This window comes from Polyodon spathula, chromosome 14 (assembly GCF_017654505.1).
Source record: "Polyodon spathula isolate WHYD16114869_AA chromosome 14, ASM1765450v1, whole genome shotgun sequence".
Taxonomy (NCBI): Eukaryota; Metazoa; Chordata; class Actinopteri; order Acipenseriformes; family Polyodontidae; genus Polyodon; species Polyodon spathula.
In genome coordinates this window covers 11,206,177-11,229,200 of record NC_054547.1, presented here as the reverse complement: position 1 = coordinate 11,229,200, position 23,024 = coordinate 11,206,177, and the positions used below count along the sequence as shown (strand labels likewise).

Genomic DNA, 23,024 nt, shown 5'->3' with positions numbered 1-23,024 from the left:
CTTTTTTGAGGCCATGTTCCATCTAGCACATCTTTTAACCCACTATTCCAAAAAAGAAAAACTCAAAACCAGATTGCAAGCAGGGCACCTGACTGGATGTTGGCAACGTGTCTAAGTGATGTATAAAGACTGAAAGGACCTTGGAAGTGGGCAGTGTGCTGTCTCTGGAAAACAAGGACATAAAAAAAGAGACAAGAGTATTTACAAGACAAGCCCTTTAATTAACTGTGATGGATGAATAAAACCTGAAAACTGTTATTGAATGTCACAAGTCCATGCATTGTGAGTATCCTTTTAAATATAGCTGAAGAAATTGTAGCGACAGCAGTCAGTTTTGTGTTTCAGTGTCTACACTTGCAAGTACTAAAACCCTGAATACAAACAGAGAGAGTAACTTAATTTGAAATGTGGTTGTGCCTGTGAGTTTTGTATAAGGCTTAATCTGCCTGTGAAAAACAAATTATGCAGTTTTATTATTGCTGTGTTTTCTTGTATTTGTTGTGTTTTGTATATATTTCCATTTTGCACTGAGCATTGTGAATGCATGAATAGATTCATAACGAGTCATACATTCTGGTGGTAAAACTTTTTTTCTTGAATGTTTTAGCAGTTATATTTTTACACAAGTTAAATATCTGGCAAAAAAAAAAAAAATGTATACATAGTATTGTATTACAAATGTTTATGTAAAATATCGTAATGTCCGACTACATTTTATATAAGATACAAAGTATAAATATCTGCTTTCTGAAAATTACAACCAAAAGCACTTTAAAATGAGAAACGATTCAGCAGCAAAAAAATATGTAAGAATCTAAAATGTATCTGCCAAGTTTGTTTTCTCTTGTGATGCTCCCTGGTTGACAGCAGGAAGGGCACATTAAAGCAAACTGTCTTTGATGCTGTGATCACAGACATTAAGATTGCATCAAAAGTGCTGCCCTAGCATTGAAAATTAGTTGTTAAAAAAAAAAAAAAAAAAAAAAAAAAAAACATTGTACAGATATTGCTTTAGTGTTAAAGTTGACAACTCTGTGCAGAATTGATTCTGTAGATCTAGAAAAGTCTTTTGGTAGCTACTGAAAAAAAGACATTTCTTATTTAAAAGTCTCTGGGGTGTGAATGATAGTATAGTAATAACACCTGGTGGTCAGATGTACAGTATGGAAATGATTGTAATGTAGATGAATGGACAGATTAAATAAGTTAAAACGCTAAAAAATATTACGCCAAAATGTGAAATGCATTGTTTCTAAAATGTAATTCTAAAGCCTCCTCCTGTGTATGGCTGGTTAGTTGCATTGTCACTATCATCACTACTGCAGTCCTCCTATTTGAGGTCCTCTTGATGGCAGTTTTGTAGTCAGACTAATTCATTTAATGCATAACATACAAGAGAAGATGTAGTTTTAAGTGTATTAAATGGATTGGGGCCAATGTCAATCCAGCAATTGGTAAAAAAACAAGTTTAAATGAAGTCAGATTTTAGCCAACACCACTCAATTAAACTCTTACTATAACATGCTTCCCAAAAACATGTGTATTTAATATACTGAATAATATACTGAATATACACTGTAATAAATGTTTATATAATGAAGGATACTATTATTGCTTGTAAAACATGAATATTATTGAGTTACATTTTGCAGTACTGAAAGTATAATGTATTTTTAAAACGGTATACAGTTGGCGTGTGGAGGTCAATCGTGGAAGTTCATCTTGAGCAGGTTCTACTGCCTCTTGTTTCTCTCTAATTGGCGCCTAGTTTTCTTTGCTGTGGGATGGATGGGTATTAGTACTGCATGGATGACAAATCCCTTTGTTTTTGTAATGATGGAAAAGCACATTAATAAAGAAAAACATGAAATAACAGGTTTGAGCTATGAATTTGATTTTTCTGGATATTCTTTGTGAATGGGTATGAGGAATGTATGTTTGATTTCTATATCTAGACCATATTCATTAAGCATTTATTATGCTAGGTTTGTAACTCTTTTAAAAAAAAAAAACACAAAAAAAACCACACCCTGTGTAACCCACTGTTGATGTTGGAGAACCAGAAAGACACAACTAAGATGCATGTAGGTGCTGTTGAATTAACAAAATTGTTTTCTTTTTAGAATAAAAACAATGTTAATTACATTATGAATAGAGCCCTGGATGTGCTATTGTTTAGAAATAAAAAATAAAGTAAGGCACATTGTTAACATGTAAAGATTCAGCATTTATTTGAGTTTAAATTGTTATCCACAGTACACCACAAAGCAGAAGGAAGGAAGATCATAAGAGTTCAAAACACTGGTATTTTGCCACAGTATCTGGGACAAACTTCAAATCTTGCTGTTACTATTTTATGCAACGGAAAATACTTGTGTGCTGGTTCCACCAACCGCTTTGATGCTAGCACAATAATGAGCTTGACCATAATTTGATAGAAATAAAATAACTATAATTTCTGTTGTAATTTATGTTAATTTGCTTCTATTTAGAATGAAAAAGAATAGGAGGACCAGCAACTACAGCAGTAGTTCTTAAAATTATTTTATTGCATGTTGCTTAATCATGTCCAGTGCAAAACATTAAGTGCTTTGTGATGACATATAAAGTTGAAATACAAAAATGAACCATCGCGAATTGCCTTTTTTAAGCGTATCAAATGGTGTTTGTTTTTGTACAGGCTTTAGAACCAAATATGTAAGCCTTGTAGGAGATTTTTATATAAACTGTCCTAGACATCATGTACTTTTAAGAGATTTCCAAACTTTGTATCATGTCCAAGGTATATCTTCTGTACTTTCATTCAAAATTTGTCATGTATTTATAGCAAGTAAAACAGAGGTGTATCATGCTTCTGTGATGACAGTAAAAGAACACTCTTCAGGCAGTAAAGAAGTGTTGAATATTAAATACCAGTATTAAAAAGCATATGCATGTATTGCTAAATTGCAAAAAAAAAAAAAAGCCAGGTGGACTGATCTACAGCCCACTTAAGAATATTAAAATATTTATTCTATTATTTATACAAAAAAAGTGCCATGGGCCTTTGTAACTGTTCACAGGCATATCTCAATAGGCAAACACGACACCATATGTGACCTGATGCCCGCGATCCCATGCATACAAGACTCTTTCCTTTGGATTGTAGTCAATCTGGGTGGTATAGGAAAAGTTATTGACAAAAGGAAGCCTTGGTACTCCCTGTGTGTTGGTGTGGGTATCAAAAGCATAAGAAATAGTGGCATTCATTTGGCTGTAGCTATCTGCCGCATAAAGAACGCCACAGACAATAAAGCAATTCCCATAAAAGTCCTTCCGCAAGCCAGTCCTCCATGTAGTTTCCTTCTGTATGGTCAAATCTGCAGTGTTCAGTTTACTCAGTACAATCAGCTCCTGCTGAAACCCTTCGTCGTCGATTGCCGGGTAAATGATCCACAATCCATTCTCATCCACTGCAAAGTCAATGTCGGAGTGGCCTTTCCACTTCAAGGGAGTCGTCTCCTCAAACACTGCATCGTGGAGCATCGCCCAGGCAGCCACATACCGCTGCTTCAGATCATACTTGATTATGTCTCGTGAAAAAGCTCTGTTGTAGTAAAAGGCTCCATCGTATACAACGTGACCTGTGCCTATCCAGTTGTAAGGGAGTTTATAGGAGTTGGTCCAGCGCCCTGTTGGAACACATCACAAAAGTATAATAAAATCTGATATTTAGATTACAGTCTTGGAGTTGTGACATTAATCTGTTATCGTAAAAAATTGCCACAGGGCTAATTCTCGATTTGCCATTTTTTAAATGTTGTAAGTTGAAGGCCCCTTGATAGCACTACGGATCTTTGAAAAAGGGCTCAATAGTACAATTTAATTTGTAAATGCTTTTTGTAAACTAGGACTTTAATGCTCGATTACAACAGACACAGCATTGGTTTCTATTACAGGAACTCATCCAACATTACAGCACACTGCTGTAACCCAGTACACGTGGGCAAAACATTTCCTATTACAGGAAATACCATAGAGGTCCACTGTTCAATATTTGTTTTGTATATTTAATGCTTTTAATGTTCCTAAATTACCAAAAAAAAAAAAAAAAAAAAAAAAAAAAAAAACATATTGAACACTGCTCTGGTCAAGTAAAATGGTGGATTTAATTTCTATTAAGTAATTATAATATTTTGATGCAAATTACTACACAAAGCTGTGAATAAGCAATACCTTGTTTGAAGTTCTCCATGGTGCGGAATTCCACTAAAGTGTTTCCATAGTAATAGTTTGTCACATAGATCTTGTCTTCCTTGGACTTTGGGTCCTTCATCCAGGCCCCCTCATTCCGCCCGTATGTGTTATGAATTACAGGATCAGAGATGGTGGACAAGGTGTCTTTACACACACCTGCCAGAAAAGTTAAAAATATATTAATGGGATTGTTCTTAAAGATACTGAATTTGAAATACCTAAACCAGGCTATGTTTTTTGTCAAGGGCCAGGTGGCTGTCCAATAGCCTGTGACCTTACCCCGTAGCTAAAAAAGGAAATCTTCCAAAAGAAGCTGTCTGGCCCAGACTAATGGAGGTTACCTCTACCCTTAGGGAGTCTACAATGGTTTTACTACCAAAATTAATTTTAAGTAGGTGATTTGATAAATCACGGTAGTATGGTTTACTATACTTTCTATACTTTACTATACTATAGAAAATACATTTCAGAACTAAGTTTCTTTGACAATAGAGTAAATGCAGTATATGGAACCATCCCTCTGTTGAAAATGACCAGTGCATCTTACTTGTTGGTCATGTAACATATCCTTTCGAAGTGCAAGTTTAGTGCAACATTGCAAAAGTCTTATGATAAATGAATTAAGAGTGTAGGCAAATGTTGTGCTTTTAAAGTTCACGACACTATGTTAAAATTAGTATTTCAGTAGATGATTACCCAAAGTGAATATGGAAATAAGTAAATTCATTTAAAAATAAGAGCTTTTCACCTACCGGGACTCGGCTGAGCCTCATCCCCCATGTTCTCCTGAGATTCATCCCCATTAATGTTGACCCGTTGCCTGGTTATGGTCAGCTGGGGGGGGCTGGTGGTGTTCAGCAGTCTGGAGGCAATGGAAGTTGTTGTTTTAGCAGTGGTAGGCCTAGCTGTGGTGATAGGGGCTACTTTACTGGTGGACGGTTCAGGAATGGTACTGGCGGCTGTGGTGGCAGCAGAGGTGGTGTCTTGGACAGGCGTGGAGGTGCTGGTGGGAGGTACAGACATAATGGTTGTTGTTCCTGTAGAAGGTGTTGAAGAGGCTGTGGTAGTTGCTGTGGTAGTTGTGATATAGGTTGATGGAAGCTCAGTGGTAATGCTAGGAGTGGCTGTAGATTCCATAGCAGTGGCAGTTGTAGTCAGAGCCTGGGTTGTCTCCATATTGTCTTGTGTGTCCAACTCAGGAGCTACTGTTGTTAGGGGCCTGGCCATAGGTTCTGGTACCTCGACAGTCCTGACCACTGTTCCTACGTGCTTGATGAGCTGATCTTCTTCAATCAACAGATCTATAGCACCATCACCACTTGGGAAGTCATCTTCTGCTGGCCATCAAACACAAAGTAAATTAAAATGAAGGGCAAGGTTTTTCTTTGACAAAAACAACTTGTAGTTATGTAGCACCTGTCCATCAAACGATGGCTCAATGTACCGCATTCAGTACAAAAATATCAATAAACTGGCAAAAAATTATTGAAGTTAACATTTTTTATAACTAGTTAAAAATCGGTAGAAACAAGGCACATTTATTCACAGAGGAAATCGAGCCAGGTTAACCCATGCCTTTACAACTGGGCAGGTTCCCTGTATCTATAGAGCTTCTTAAAAAGGCATGCTACTCTAGCTATGCGTTGAAAGTTTATGCCCCTTCATTTTAACTGCATAGTAAAGAGTAAGGAGGAGAGCTGCATTTGATTAAATACACAAGGCTTAATCAAATCACCATGGAAATTTAGAGCCAAACCATGTAATGTAAAAAAGTCAGGATCCTGTCCAGTGAGCAACAGGGTGCAAACTTACGCTGTTCATCTGTCTCACTGTCCTCATCTATGGGATTAGCTTTATAGTACGTTACTCCTCGGATTATTGCAGGGCGGGAGACAGGCTTTGTTCTGGGCTTTGTCTGCGATGACTCCAGACGCTCCAGTAGTTCAGTTGTGGGTTCAAGGCGCACGCCTTCATTTTTCTTTACTGATGGTTTAGAGAATATTGCTTCTCCAACAAATCTGGCTTCATATTTCTGCCATAAAAAAGGCTTTGATTGAAACAATTCAATAAATGTATCTCACCAAAGTGGTGAGGCAATTAAAAAGGCAAATAGAATGTTAGTCTACATTGAAAAAAGCATAGAATATAGGTGTAGAGAGGTTATGTTACGATTATACATTGCCCTCGTTAGACCCCACTTGGAGTACTGTGTGTAGTTTTGGTTACATCACTACAAAAAAGGCATCATTGCACTCAAGAAGGTACAGAAAAGGGCAACTAGGATGATCCCAAGACTTAATGACATGAGCTTTGAAGAAAAGTTTAAATAATTTAATCTCTTCAGTCTAGAAAAAAGAAGAGGACATGATTAAAGTACTATGAAAGGCGCTATGTAAAATAAAGATTGATTGATTGATTGATTGAAGTGTTTAAAATCATAAATGGTATAGATAAGTTAACTCAAGACACTACTTGAAATTTAGCACAGAGAGAAGAACAAAAGGCACATAAATGGAAGCAGAGTAAAAGTAAGTTTAGAACAGGAGTTAGGAAGCACTTTTTTATGCAAAGAGTAATATTCATGGAATAGCCTACCAGGTGAAGTAGTAGGATCTACAACACTGGGAACATAAAAAAGACTAGATGGTGTGCTTTTAAATAAATTCCCCTCAGCAGGGGAGAATGATGTGCTAACAAGGGACAAGCCTTGAGGGGCTGAATGGCCTTTTCTCATTCCCCAACTTTGCTTATGTTTTTATATTAACAATATGATGTCCTGTACATAAAATTAATTCAGTTAACAGAAACCAATTTGTTTTTTTAGGAAAAAAATTGAAATCCAAGGAAAGATGCAAAGGAAAGGAAAGGAAACTAAACAATTATAAAATACACAATAAGTGCTTTATGATTCTGGAATTAACTTAGTATAAACATTACCTTGGCAGGCTTCTTACTGTTTAGTAGGTTGCCAAGCTGGCTCATCAATTTAAAATAAAAGTACCACTCCTGATTATAGATGTAGGGAACAGCATCTAGCATTAGCCAAATATTCTAGGCAAAATAATAGTAATCCCAAAGGCATAGCGTTGTTAAATATTGCAAAGACATAAATGACCACATCATTATTTGATACTTTTATAATTGGATATTGGTCTTTAAACATAGAACTATGATGGAAAAAAAAAAACATGTTTTGGTCTTATGGTAGAACTAGCATTTGTAAAGGGTCAATTAATTATTTCCAAAGTGTAGTGGAACAGTGATGACAAATTAATTCATCTGTATTTCTAGAGGAGATGCAATAATTAATTTGCAATATCTCTTTATTACTGTACATCCTCCCACTAATTAAACAAAGGTGAAGTGGGTATGACTACCAAAGTCTTCACTGGCCAAGGATCAGACCACAAGTCATGGCTTCCTGTAAGAGCATCAATGCTTTGACCACCTAGCCTGCAGCCTGGCCACCTTGGTGTGTCAGAGGCTAAGCTAAGAAAGGTTGAGAGTGATGTGCATGGAAATGTAACTCGGAACACATCTGATCTAGGGTGCGCCAAGGAGTTTATGCATGAAGTCGCAATACATACTGAATACAGCATTTCAAAACGAAGAAAAGACTATAAAAAATATACAAGGAGAATGGAGAGCCCTACCTCCTTGTCGCTATAGGCAGCTGCAGCATCCCTCTGCAAGTCAGAACCCAGATCTGTGAGCTGTTTCTTAGTTTCTATTGGGCTGGTGGTGGAACTGTTTTCTTTCTTGGGTATGTGGTTCACTTTGGTGTTTCCTTTTAAATGCTCCTTCTTTTCAGTTCCATTTTGTAAGGCAACCTAGAGCAGGAAGGTATACGTTTGACAGATGTGTTGAAAGTCTGAAGTCCTTTGTTTGTAATACATGAGCCCATATTTATGTATCCATCTATTTAACATTTTTTGTCTGCCTTTATTTTTTCCTGTCTCAAGGTGAACTGATACTAATTTTAGGGTCTGGCATTCACTAGCTGTGCTATTAAATTATTCCTACAAAAGAAACGTGTGTTATACTTTTTTGTCAACGTGAACACTTAACGTTCCAGCTGGAACGCCACAACTTTTTTTTATTTTTTTAAGTTGGCAACAGAGCTTTATGGACACATATACTGTTAAATAAGCTTATTGTTTTAAGAAGAAAATATGAACACCCAGAGCAGAACTAAAAAGTTTATGGAAACCAAAATGAGGTGTGTACGTCAGTACTAAAGTATTTATTTTGATTTTTTTTTAATTGCCTAAACTTTAATTTGCAAAGCCATGAACAGTTCTATTGTTGAACTTATTTGGCCTGCATACTTGCTGAAAATCGGCTGCTTAATGCCTAGACTTTTTGCCTAAATGAACAAACTTGTTAAACACTCTCTTTGTGCAATTCCACCCTGGATTTTATATATTATTTTAATAGAAAGTATGTGTTCAAATCTGCTGCATCTACACACAAAGTTGCGTCCTACACATTGATATGCATTTTCTAGTTGATAACACCATGTTATAACATTCTAGGCATTTTGCACTTTGTAGATTTGCCTGATTACATTTTTTTGTTTGTTTTGGGGTTTTTTTTCTGGGGGGGGGGGGGGTTGCAGCCATGTGTTTGTGTCACTACTAGCCCTGAAGAAATGTCCACGTTACTGGATGGTTGGATAGAGCTGCTGGTTCTACACTATTCAGAACTTTTATACAGGACTCATACTGGTTACAATAATGGAATAATTTATTCACATTTGTTTGAACCAGTATACTAGGGGGGAAAAGTACCAAATGTAAAGAATATTATAGATGCTGGAAGTGTTGATGCCCTACACACAGCAAATATATCGACAAAACTTCAATGCAACGCCTAAAATGTACAACATTTAGACTAAGCAGGGCAGTTGTTTCCATACATTGTATTACCGTTTTGTTAAAACAAAAATGAAGCCCTTACCTTTTCTAATGTTTCCATACGATGTACAAGTTTAGTTGTAACTGAATGCATTTTCAGGAGATCCAAACCATAGAAGGCCCCTTCAAGCAATTCAATAACTGTTGAGAGCTGCAAAATATTAAATATAGATTCGATTTCACGGCTTGCATACCTTTTTAGGATTTCAGTAAGGAAATACAGTGGCAACCTTTATTACTTTGTTCAACTGCAAAATTATCAGTAGGGTTCCACACTTTATACAAGAGAAAGGGCTTCCCTTATCAATTCACTATGGGACAGGTAATTGTTTATTACAATTATCTTTTGGCAACCCTCAAAAGCAGCGTTAGTCACTGCAGGTTGGAAGTGAAACATGATTTAATCTGATGGCTCTCAGGGTCCCGTCTCCAATGTAAAAAACATTATTGCTCTTATTTCTAGTGGAGAAGTGTCCGCATGAAGAAATCGTAATTATACTGTAATGGAACCAAGTATTACATATGCTGACAGTCAATAGGGCAGGCAAAGGTTGAACTGCCCTCTCCTCAGTGAATGAAAGCCCTCTCCAGGAATTATGCTTTGTATTAGTGGCGGATAAACAGAAAACTTCAATCTCCAAAGAGGTCAGTCCTGAAAGTTCAAACAAGTTGACTAGGAGCCCTACTTTCAGTAAGAGGCACGTCTTTCTTCTGAAAGGAGAATTTATCTCAATATTTCAATTTACTACGACAACAAAACTTATGAATTAACAACTTATATATATATATAATATATATATATATATATATATATATATATATATATATATATATATATATATATATATATACTTTACTTTACTTTACTTTACTTTACTTTACTTTACTTTACTTCATATGTGTAATTATTTTGAAAAGTTACAGTTGTACAAAACAGAACCGAACAAAATAAGTAATTTAAAACATTTTAAAAACTGAATTTTAGATAGACTGGGGTTAACACTTTTGAAAATGAGTCTTCAATAATCCCATGCAACGGTTTCAGATCATTTTTACAGATATGTTCAATTATTTTACCTTGATACCATCTTTCTCAGCTTCCTGGAGCTTCTTAAATCTAAAATCCCCCTCGCAGGGGTTGAGGGCAGAAGGAGGGGCAATACAGGCACACTTGCATCCTGGTCCAGATGTTATAGTCTCCACGGTGTAGAAGTCGTTCACCTTCGCACTGCCTTCTTCAACCCTTTTGCAGGCAGTCCTGCTCAGCGGTCTCACCACGCACTTGCACTGACAGTCAGAGCCTTCGGAAACGGCTTTGACTTTGTCATAATCACCCAACAGCTGAAATGTGGAAAGCAGGTAAAACAGAATTGTAAAAAGACTTATGTGAAACAGAAGTATAAAAGCATGCTGCAATTTACATCATGGCGATTTAACAGGAAGGTTTTTAAGAGCTGTAGAGATGCTCAGGTACTGTAATTACAGTCTGTAAACTATTCCCTTGCTATATCAGTTACCGTCCGTTTACTCCTCTCACGATCATTGAGTAGACGAGGTTATCATTTCTGATGTTATTGTTAAGAAAAATTTGATTTGGGTCTCAGTCAGACTTTGTGTTATAGTTTGCATACATATGTTTCTGGTTAAGTCTTTAAACTGTACAGTGACAAATTTGTACGACGATTGTACTTCAACGAAAGTCGAACTAAAATAACTTAACCCCCCCCCCCCCCATTGTATTTGCTCATGCACAAAAATGGCATTATCTAAGAATTAGTCTATTTAGACTAAACTCACTCACTGTAGCCTAGTACAGTTCAAAATAATTCATAATGAAAATGGTTTCATCTGAGTGCATACCTGTGTTAAAACATTTTCCTGATTGTCAGCCTCGTTCTCTAGAGTTTCCGTGTATTCTTTGAATTCCTCCCAAACTCCACCAGTTTTACCCGATTTGGCCGTAGTGTCCTGCTCCCCATTATTAGACAGTGGAGAACCCGCACTCAGCACCACACACCAGAAAAAACACAAAACTGTAATCTTAGACATCAGGGTAATTTAGTGACAACCAATTATGAGAACGGGGCGATCCTGGCAAGACGTTGCAGATCCGAAGAGCACTTGTTCTCAAAATGAGAATTGCATTGCGCATTTAAATCACGGTTCCGAGATACCCTGCATACATTCCCAAAACCTTGCTGGGTAAAGCAACCGCAGAGAGGTGTAGTTCCTTTTTTTCGATTAAAAAATCTCTAACTCCCGGTTACATGAATCCTGCAGGAGTTAGAGGTGCAGGAGAGAAGTGTCTGCTTTTGCCAGTGCTGTAGATCATAGGGGCAGTCAGTGGGAAGGATCTCTGGATTAATCAAAGCTGGGAGGAGTTATCAGGCTTTGTTAAATTCAGAGGAAATGCAAACTACACAGCAGTTTTGCCGTCAGAACCAATCACACACAAAATAAATTTATTATCTAAATATATTTGGGGATATTTAATTTTAAATGTATTAATCGATATTATGTGATTATTTTAATTAAACGAATACAAGAAAATAAAAAGCACTACCAAGAATGATAATAGAAATATATAAATATATATTAAAAGGTTAGAATTTCTGAACTGCATATTGAAGGCTTGATTTATCTAAACGCACTTAAACATAATAATACAAAATAAACACAGAGGAACACGTTGTCCAACAAGGCATTCGTTTTCTTAATGTTATTAACAATAGTTTTTTGTTTTATTTTTTTTGTAGTTTACAAATCCCCATTAAATGCGCACAGAACGATTGTCCCGGGAGATCACATTGACTGACCTGCCGATGAAGATGTTTTACCGGTAAAGTTTTATTTTGGTTTTGTGCAATTTGCCAGGGGATATAATGCACTAAAAACCTAATCCAATAGCGCCACCTATGGATCACATGACTCAAAGCCGAGCGGGCAACATTTTTGCCTTTCGGTTTTGGCCCTAGGTTGCATGCCCAAAAAGCCAAAATCGTTTCAGTTTCACAACTCAATTTAATCATTGGAAACATGCCAACATAATTCACAACTATTTATGGCAATATAAAGAATCATAATTATTTTAAGCAGAAGTACAATAAAAAAAAAAAAATGCTGTATGAAATATTAAAACATCAACACTGATTTATTTTTTAAAGGTACAAATCAGTACTAAGTACAAAGATAATATATAGTCTAATGCTTCTAACGTTTCACTGAGGTAGCCTACATTTTCTTTATGATTCCACAGCCCTTATGGAAACCGTATATTGTTGTTGTATATGTGAGGGGTGTGAGTTAACTAAATTATATCCTAAAACATTTACTCATTTATCTTTTCATTTGTTTTTTATACAAAACAAACACATTACTCTTATTTTATACCTATGTGCGGATGCGGCACCTAGATGTCATGGTGAAATACAGAAATACGGCACAGGGAAATATAATGCTGTGACACAGCGCATCCACATTGCTGTCATTCCCATGCTGTAGAGCTACGTTTACACAGTACATTCGAAATCTCAAAAGGAGTGGATGCTATGGTTTGTTTTCTTCTGAACAGAATGTTTTAGAGAACGATACTGAATCCGTATTCAATGAACATTTATTATTATTATTATTATTATTATTATTATTATTATTATTATTATTATTATTATTATTATTAGTAGTAGTAGTAGTAGACCTATTTAAAAGCCCATAATTGGACTGTTCGACATAGAGGACTACTCCAGCCATCAAATAACTGCTGGAGAGAAGAATTCAAATTAGCATCCTCAATTTGAAATTTCAAAAAGTCTGTAAATTAAATATTCAAAACAAAAGGGGGAGTGGTACAGAGCACGCCACCCAGAGCCCACTGGTCGACAAAGGCCGACATGTCGCCAGTAGACTCCCTGTGGGCGTGCTCCAAATTAAGCCGGGACCGGACCAAGGCCCTGAACATGGCTCCGCAGTCAAAGAGACCCTCCCTGGCGATCTTACGCTTTCTGGTCTTGTAGATGGCCAGTCTAGCAAGAGCCAGGAGCAGATTCACCAGGAGGTCTCTCTTTTTGTTGGAGCCACGAACAGGGTGCCCAAAGATGAGGAGGGTGGGGGAGAAACGCAGCCAGAACTGCAGCCGAAGGTTCTTTAGCAGAAGAAAGAACGGCTGCGGCAGTAGTAGTAGTCGTCCTATTTAATGGACAGTATGCGGACTACACCAGATGCCCACTGGCGTCATTTCTATATAAAGAATGTTTTGGGCACTGCATTTTGCACACGTTCCCTCACCTGCACCAGCATATCAGTTAATGATGGCTGGCCTTTTTATGTAAAGAACGCCTTAGAAAATATAAAATGATATTGGGGCAATGCGTTCTTCATATCGAAATGACAACTGTAATGAACCAATACATGTGGGTAACGGGCCGCTTTGTCCAGATTGTAAAATGAACTATCAGTGTGTTAAATCATGGCTTTTGGTTAGATTACTTCATTGTTTACTTTTTTTTTATTAAGAGAAAATAAAACAATGAAATGTATCATTATGCAATTTTCTCATATCAATTACAACGTATCAGCATTTCCTACCTAGGTTATAGATTGCAATGCCATGTTTACGCACATGCACAAATGAACCCCAAATGCGAGGTCTTTTTTGTGTAGTTTGCAGCTGGCAATGTTTTTATTATCGGATGTAGATTTACTGATTATACAGTACATGAATTACACATATAGCTACTATATATATATATATATATATATATATATATATATATATATATATATATATATATATATATATATATATATATATATATATATATATATATATATATATATATATATATAATATATATAATATATATAATAGATAGTCGCTAATGTAGGTTCCGCAGCAGGCGCATCACACAAGGCGAGGAAATGTGTGTCCGGCGGAGGATGTGCACGAACCCTGGACCTTACCACTGTATTACATAATGGTATTACCATGTTCAAGACCGAGAACTTGGTATGTAATTAATACCTACCAGCCCTGCTGCGACGTGCCGTGCCGGCACGTGCCATGCTATATATATATATATATATATATATATATATATATATATATATATATATATATATATATATATATATACGAGATGATTATTATACCAAAATATTGTTATAAGTTATCAGGTACACGGCAGTCTATATATTTATTTATATTTTTATTTATTTGAATTTGTATAAAATACGTCTGTGTACTGAGCAATGTCACACACAGATAATTTCCATCTGTGCGTGTGCACGTGAAATTCGGGAAAAAAGTGGGAGGCGCTCCGAAAAGAGTCGAAGGGGTGGGATTACACGAGTTCCACGGGATAGAGGACATTTCACAACATCGGCACAATGGCAAAGACCTTTAAAACACGCACATCAATAAATGATGTAACAGAAGAAGCGCTATCGAAAACAATGTCGGCGCATACACAGGGAAAATTATTTGGGGATGTGACCTCTCGGCCTTCTATCAAAAGTTATAAAACTGCAGAACGAGGAGCTGCCAAACCTGCCTCTGAAACTGACAGAGGGTTAACATTAGCTCCCAGTGCCGCATTTTTCGGGGAGATGTGTTTCTCTGATACGTTTCCGACTGAAACAAACGCCAGTTCTTTTTCCCTGTGTGAAGAATCGAATCTCCCACCGAATGTGAATGAAGAAAAGTCAAAATTGAAATCGGGGAACTTGAACGAGTGGGAAACTAATTCAGAAATGGTTAATACGAGATCAAACACCTATGGTAAGCTTTTCATGGATAGTTAAAATAGTAACATTTCCGAAACTGAAAGCACACGGAAGCAGTAACACATTGGAGTGTACGTTTTTAAAGTATTTTGTCGTGGCTTTTGATTCATTTTGAAATATGATAATGTATTTGTTGACTTGGTTGTATATAAAGTTAAAAATGTGGTGAATCCATGAAATTTCTATATACAACAGAGCGTATTGAAACATAATATATTTAAAATGTCAATGTCCGTCTATTTCTGTTTCCTAGTAAATTGTACAATGTACAACGATTACGTATTTTGTTTCCAACCATGTAATGTAAACGATAAATTGCTATATCCAGAGTATAACAACAATAACGTGGTGCTGCTTGTAATATAATCGTTTATCAACCCTCTTTTGTATTACTTTTGTTTACAAGACATAGGTTTCATATGTAAATGAAACTGAAACTAATGTTAAATACTTTAATTCCATTTAAATCATATAGCAGTGGTTGTTTTGTTATCCCCCGACACACACACACAGAGTGTTATCTTTTAGACTTAAAATAAGTGCCTAATGCATTGGACCTGAACTAACAAAGTACGGCTGGACTTTGTAACGCTGTGTAAACATGTAACAACATACTTACGTTAAAGGTACAACATGCACATTTTCTGGCGCAACAGAGTCTTCGAGTAGATATACAACATAAAGCTGAGCTGAGTGTAAATAATAATTAGGCATTTCAAATTGGGTGAAAATAACAAAAACAATGGGCAACAACTAAATCAAAATTAAGGTTTAGAGTTAGATAGATGTAGGGTTAATTTTAGGGGTTAAGTGTAAGTGGCATATGCTGTGGCGTGGACTGAAGTTGCAGCTGTATTGTTTTACTTTATTTTTATAAGTTGCTTTTAGAAATGTTTTATTTAAATTAATATATTTTTTTGTGTTTTTGAGTGTGTGTGTTAAGCGTTAAGTTCTTTTGCAACCTCTAGCGGCCTCTAGTGGGTACTACATCCGACGCTCACTGACCTGAACTTGTAATAATACGCAGTGGAGAGTGACACAGAAATGAAACTTGAGTTCCCTCACATCCTGCCCCATCCCATCCCGTGAAAAAAATGTTAAGTAAAATTACTGTTCCCATCCTGTCCCACCTGATTTTCCCATCCCGTACTGTTCTGTACATACAATTTTTCTTTATTCTTCCCATCCCTTCTTGTCTAAAAATGTCCAGTCCAGTGATATTTCTTTTAGCCTCTCGCTATATGACGTACCTTCCAGGCAGGATATTTTTCGGTTTACCCTTTTTTTTTTCTTGTTTTTTTGATTCCCATCCTGTTCCCGGTTGAATTTTTTAAATGTAATTCACTACTGCCATATTACCTATTGTGAGAATAACAAGAACAACACAAACCTGCTTCAGTCATTTTAGTATGCATAATGTATTGATAACAGAAAGAAAAAGTCGAGGGCCAGTCTTGAGTCACTTGGGCTTGAACTCCCGATAAATTTATTTAATCCAATTATATGCTGAGGTTGACATATTTAAAATTTATTTAGGTCTTTTACAGTTTTTTGAATGTCTTGAAGCAAGCAAAGTTGAATTGAATGGGTGGGCCAGTGACATCACTAAATGGAGTGTGTCAATTAAAATTTGTGTCGTTGATACAAATTTTGTAGGGTTTTGAAGGGTTATAGTGCCTGTCTTGGTAAATATATGGATACCCAGAAGTCTGAGTAAGCATTTGATTGGTTCAGTTTTCCAACATCTCATATTGATTGGTTTAGTAAAGTTCTTGCCACCAGTGTTGCCAGATTGGGCAGGTTCACATTTTTTTTTATTCTGTGTTAAAAAAAAAAAAAAGGCTTTGGCGGGTGCCTAATTTATGGGCTAGTTTTGGGCATTTGTGCGAATTATTACATTTGGATATATTTGGAATAGTTTTAAAGTATTAACGATATTTTAAGCAAAATACTAAGTTATATGATACAGAACCCTTCGTGTTTGCAGCACTGTGTTGAACATTGTAACAATAACATGCATCAATATCAGAGGATATGACGTGCATTCCGTTATGGGTTATACTGCAGTTAAAATAAAAGGCTAAAATTGAGTCGTCACCCACAAACAATACTATTGAATAAAACTAACGCAGGAAGAATTTATTGGTACACTTTCAAATTTGAAGGAAGTTCACCAGAGTTCAATAATATATCAATCAACAATATAAACAAACGTACCATTTTATTTAAAACATTACAAATATTTCTTTGTAGTAATAATAAAAACCGAAAAATAGTTTTCATATTGCTTTATCTCGACTTATCACCTGGATGCATATTGCCAAACTCATTGACCTAATCTTTAGGGGTGATTTTGATCATTTTCAGCATCTTTAAACAGATGTTCAGCAGTAAAAATGCACCGGATAGTGACGTAAACTGCAGCTACGTTTCAGCATAAATGTGGGTGACACTGACAGTTCAACCTTGACCTCTGTACATCAGAAGCATTGGGTCATTTGCGTTTTGAAGGGCAATTAGTTTCCCTAATAAAACTACGTGTAAACAAGAATTGCAAAAAAGGTAATATAAAAACGGGTTGGCAAAAACCATTAGATTAAATCTTATTTTTCAATTTAAGAATAAGATTTAACCCTTTGTCGCCTAATCGGAATTACTGTATTTGGACATGCACATGAACATGTTGTGTTTTAATGCTTGTTGCTTGGTAACCTTAAATCAGAATTTAAAACCCAATATATTAATAGAAAGGTCTGAAGTAGCTGTTTCCAATGATATAATTGTTAACTAGTGGAATATAAAAAAATAAATATGTAAGCCACGCCCCATATAAAAAAAATCGAAAAAATTATATATATATATATATATATATATATATATATATATATATATATATATATATATATATATATATATATATATATATATAAACTGCTAATATCGACCACTTTCCAAGTTAGATAAAAAAAAAATATATCTGGATATCACAGTTGCGAAATTTTATGAGGATTTCAAATAAAAACAGTTTTCAAATATTTTTTTTACCGTTGACAAGCTACAAGGGTTTGTCCAAACCATAGTCTGTATGTAAAAATGCCCCAAACAGCGCCCCGGGGTGTCCGGTCCTAATGTAACTCTCTAATACGCAGTAATGTTTTCACCATTTTATTGTTCTTAAAATATTAAAGTTTAATGAGCAACAATTTGGCAGAATTTTCTATTTTTTGAGTGTGTGAGTTAAGTGCACTGTACCCTTCTTTTGATTTGAAAGAATCAGAGCTCAAGTTTTGTACATGGAGTAACTTTTTTAAAATGTATTTACTCAAAACTTATACTATATATATCACTGGGTAAAAGTTGGGATTCAATGTGAGTCTTAATTAAAACTGTTTTTTTTTCCTTAGATTGGGATAATAAATCATGTGAACAGTTAAACACTCAGACTCGGCATTCCCAAACCAGCAACGAGGAAGAAAGCAAGCAAGGTACTCCTGTTAGCATTCATGCATGTTTTGTATGTATTCTCACAAACAAATCACCATCACATAGTGGGGTCTAAATACTGCCACTGAGATTAATAAACCATGCTTGTCTGTTTCTTGCTTGTCTAAATCTTTTTTTTTGTTTTCTTCTCAGGTTCTGTTGAAAAGGTGCAAGAAGCACAAATACAGCATAGCGATAATATTCCAAATGACCCAAAACAGGTGGTTCCACCCAGTAACCCAACCAGCAGAGAGACGGTGGGAAGAGGTATAAATATGAGCTTAAACAGTTGTGTCATCTGAACACAAACACAATCCTTTACTCCAAAGTGTCATTGTTTTTCTGAAAGGAGAAAAACCTGTTGAGTATTGGCATTTGAAAATAAGGATTATTATTATTATTATTATTATTATTATTATTATTATTATTATTATTATTATATAATAAGCATCCCTGTGAGCAGAGTGTGTATAAGTAATTGTCCACTTTCGCTGCTAGTGTCTCATAAATCATGCCAACTTTACATTTGTAATGGTTTGGAGATTCCTATTAGAAAATCTTATTTTTGTTGTCCTCTTTCTTAGAAAAGACAAAGCCACAAGGAGAGGCAAACAGTTCTGGCTCAGGTAGGTACTGACTTTGCTGTTAAAGAATCCATGTGCTCATTTGAAAGGCGTGTTAGTTTGTCCATATACAACTCTGACACAAAGTACTGTACCTGCTGAAATGGCATGGCATTATAATCGCATGTAACTGTTTTGTTTTTTAATTGATTTCTTCTTCTTTGTCCTGGCTTGATTTATATATATTTTTAAAACAAATTGTGAAACGTTTTAGGTCTTCGTTTCGTAGTAAGCACAATATTCAAATAATCTTTTCATGGACTCAACGGGATTGTTTTTTCTTCCTTTCTTGTTATTTTGGGAATATTAGGAACACTTTGGAAACATTAAAACATATTTTAATATTAATAGGGTCATTTGCGTTTTGAAGGACAGTTTATTTCCCTAATAAAACTACATGTAAACAAGAATTGCCAAAAAAGGTAATATAAAAACGGGTTGGCAAAAACCATGAGATTGAAATCTTATTTTTCAATTTAACAATAAGATTTAACCCTTTGCCGCCTAATCAGAATTCCTGTATTTGGATATGCATATGAACATGTTGTGTTTTAATGCTTGTTTGGTAACCTTAAATCAGAATTTTAAACCCAATATATTAATAGAAAGGTCTGAAGTAGCTGTTTCCAATGATATAAGTGTTAACTAGTGGAATATAAAAAAATAAATATGTAAGCCAAGGCCCCCCCCCCATAAAAAAATCTAAAAATGATTAATAAAACAAATATATATTTTTAATAACTGCTAATATCGACCACTTTCCAAGTTAGTTAGAAAAAAAATATGTGGATATCACAGTTGCTAAATTTTATGAGGATTTCAAATAAAAACAGTTTTCATTTTTTTTTTTTTTTTTTTTTTTTTTTTTTACTGTTGACAAGCTACAAGGGTTTGTCCAAACCATAGTCTGTATGTAAAAATGCTCCAAACAGTGCCCCGGGGAGTCCGGTCCTCATGTCACTCTCTAATACGCAGTAATGTTTTCACCTATAATTCAGAAATAAATTAATCATTTCTGCATTTCTCACTTTATTGTTCTTAAAATGACCTATTAAAGTTTAATGAGCAACAATTTGGCAGAATTTTCTATATTTTGAGTGTGTGAGTTAAGTGTACTGTACCCTTTTGATTTGAAAGAATCAGAACTCAAATTCTGTACATGGAGTGACTTTTTTATTATTATTTATTTACTCAAAACTTATGTGTAGTAATTCCAATTCTAACTTACCTGAAGTCATTTCTATATTAGCTTATATATCACTGGGTAAAAGTTGGGCTTCAAATTGAGTCTTAATTAAAACATTTTTTTTTTTCTTCCTTAAATCAGGATAATAAATCTTTTGAATTGTTAAATAGTCAGACTCAGCATTCCAAAACCAGCAACAAAGAAGAAAGAAAGCGAAGTACTCCTATTAGCATTCATGCATGTTTTGTATGTATTCTCACAAACAAATCACCATCACATAGTGGGGTCTAAATACTGCCACTGAGATTAATAAACTATGCTTGCTTGTTTCTTGCTTGTCTAATTTTTTTTGTTTTCTTCTCAGGTTCCGTTGAACAGCCACAAGCGTCACTAGTACGGTCTAGAAATAAAAAGCAGACTGGCCCAATAAAGAAGGTGGTTCCACCCAGTAACCCAACCAGCAGAGAGACGGTGGGAAGAGGTATAAATATGAGCTTAAACAGTTGTGTCCTCTGAACACAAACACAATCCTTTACTCTAAAGTGTCATTGTTTTTTCTGAAAGGAGAAAAACCTGTTGAGTATTGGCATTTGAAAATAAGGACATTATTATTATTTATTATTATTATTATTATTATTATTATTATAATAATAATAATAATAATAATAATAATAATAATAATAATAATAATAATAATATTATTTAAACCATAGTCTATGTAAAAATGCCCCAGACAGCGCCATCTTATGGAAGTTGGCTGGACTAGGCAAAATATCAAAAGTACTTTGTCAAATATTATGCAAAACCTTTTACACTGAAAATACACAAATACATACAAGTGAAAATGCAGTTGTTTTTTTATTTTTTATTAAGTGTTTTTCTTACATTTACTAAAGTGCATGAAAAGCACATTTTTTTTTATTTTCAGCATACACTGTAAAACACGAATCGTATTACTATATTATTATATGCAAACGTTATAGAAAAAAGTTAAATACAACCACAAATAGTAAAAACAGTATGAAAACAAGCTATTTTATGTAAAGCAGAATAACGTAGCCTACATGTTACCACGGTAAGTAAAAAATAAAGTATATATTCAGCAGAAGGAAAAAAACAGTTGATAGAAAAAAATGACTATGATGATAAAGCAATACATGTAATACAAAGTAAATACAAAACACTTTTGCATGTAAAATGCAAGTTATTGCAGTCAGTGCAAGCAAATAATGTACCGTCATCGTCAAACACAGGCAGCTTGTCCTTTTTCAGACGTATATATATATATATATATTAAAGTTCAGGAGATAATTACCGTCAAAAATAGCCGTAGATGAGAAGTCTGCATTGCCTTTGTGCTGTGTTTACATGGCATATCTCGAACTTCCTATGTAACTCGGCTTCAAAAGTCAGCGCTGCCGATCACATTTCCTGTACATGACTTTCTTGAAGTGTATCATTAAAAATACAAAAAGTTTTTTGTCGCTTCTCAGACACCGAAATTAGAATGGTCTGGTGGAAAAGGGTTAAGCATGCAAGAAACTTAAACAGATTCATGTATTCAGTAAAGCTGACAACCTAATGCAACAACTTTTACATTTTATTTTCAGGAATCTATTGGCTACTCCTTTTAGTTCTAGTAGTGGCACTGCTTGTAGTGGCTGCATTTCTGCATGTCTACAAGCCCAGGCCCCCGGCCACAGATGAAAATCCAGTCCTCCAGGCCTTTCAAACGAAGTTTAAGGAATTGAAATCCCGCTTTCCCAGCCAAAGAGAAGAATTGTGGAAGAGAAGCAAGATCCTCCTTGAGAAGCACCTCTTATCAGCTCAACCCTCGGAGCCGGCCAGCATGATACTGACCTCCGGGCAGAATGCTCACAAGACGCTGCACTGTCTCGCAAGCCAGCTCGCCGGGGTTTATTCCTCCGCTTTGAATGCCAGCACTGTCCAGATGGACGGGTCTGGCCTGGCCTCTTTGGACAGCGACAAGGTCAAGCTACTGTTGGATGAAGAGTTGAAAAGCAGCTTTGAAGGTAATAAGCGGACGGCAGTCATCCACCAATTGGAAGAGCTTCCCCCAGGCGCAACCCTCATCTTTTACAAATACTGTGACCATGAGAATGCAGCCTATAAGGCAGTGTCGCTCATCTTCACTGTCCTTCTCGAAGAGGAGGAGCTGACCCCCGGGCTGAATCTGGGCACAGTGGAGGAGAAGGTGCGGGATTACATTCAGAAGAGGTTTATCAATTCAGAGCAGCCTGATACGTTCAACAAGATGGATGCTGACAAGCTAGGGGGCCTTTGGAGTCGCATCTCCCACTTAATTCTGCCTGTTACTTTCGAGAAGGACTTTGAAGACCATGGGTGTGATTCTGCTGACAGTAAATAAGTACTTGTGTTCATCCATTGCTCTTTACTTCCAAGTTTTGATACCAGGATTGTATGTGTGTGTGTGTGTGTGTGTGTGTGTGTGTGTGTGTGTATGTATATATATATATATATATATATATATATACATATATATATATAGATATATAATATATATATATATATATATAATATATAGATATATTTATTGTATATGTACAATAAAACTCGACCAAGTTTTTAATCCCATATGCCTTAAAACGGTATCTTCCTCACGTATTTGTTAGTTGTTTATTTTAATGTCATCATTAAATTCTTTGGTCATTCATTTATTTATTTTTTTAATTAATTAATGGATAAGATGTCTTCATTTTCTTTTAAAGCAATGGGTAACTACCATATGTAGTGCTATCCTAAAGTTATTAAAGCCTTGAT

General features: G+C 35.5%; 2 protein-coding genes across 3 annotated transcripts; one reads left to right on the top strand and one right to left on the bottom strand.

Annotated features, from left to right (window-relative positions):
* Positions 1-2,528: 2,528 nt before the first annotated feature.
* LOC121327121 (olfactomedin-like protein 2B) lies at positions 2,529-11,492 on the bottom strand. The gene is made up of 8 exons (XM_041270931.1): positions 11,013-11,492; positions 10,230-10,493; positions 9,196-9,303; positions 7,890-8,066; positions 6,049-6,268; positions 4,989-5,573; positions 4,216-4,392; positions 2,529-3,671 (listed from the first exon to the last, which is right to left on the bottom strand). Exons 1-8 carry the CDS (start codon positions 11,199-11,201, stop codon positions 3,070-3,072), a joined length of 2,322 nt encoding a protein of 773 aa, XP_041126865.1. The 5' UTR covers positions 11,202-11,492; the 3' UTR covers positions 2,529-3,069.
* Positions 11,493-14,488: 2,996 nt separating this feature from the next.
* LOC121327123 (torsin-1A-interacting protein 2-like) lies at positions 14,489-22,702 on the top strand. 2 transcript variants are annotated; one of them, XM_041270933.1, is made up of 6 exons: positions 14,489-14,925; positions 18,335-18,415; positions 18,567-18,680; positions 18,998-19,039; positions 20,587-20,703; positions 21,833-22,702. In XM_041270933.1, exons 1-6 carry the CDS (start codon positions 14,535-14,537, stop codon positions 22,609-22,611), a joined length of 1,524 nt encoding a protein of 507 aa, XP_041126867.1. In that variant the 5' UTR covers positions 14,489-14,534; the 3' UTR covers positions 22,612-22,702. The 2 variants fall into 2 exon arrangements, with proteins under 2 accessions (XP_041126867.1, XP_041126869.1); XM_041270935.1 differs by lacking the exons at positions 18,998-19,039; positions 20,587-20,703.
* The last annotated feature ends 322 nt before the right edge of the window (positions 22,703-23,024 follow it).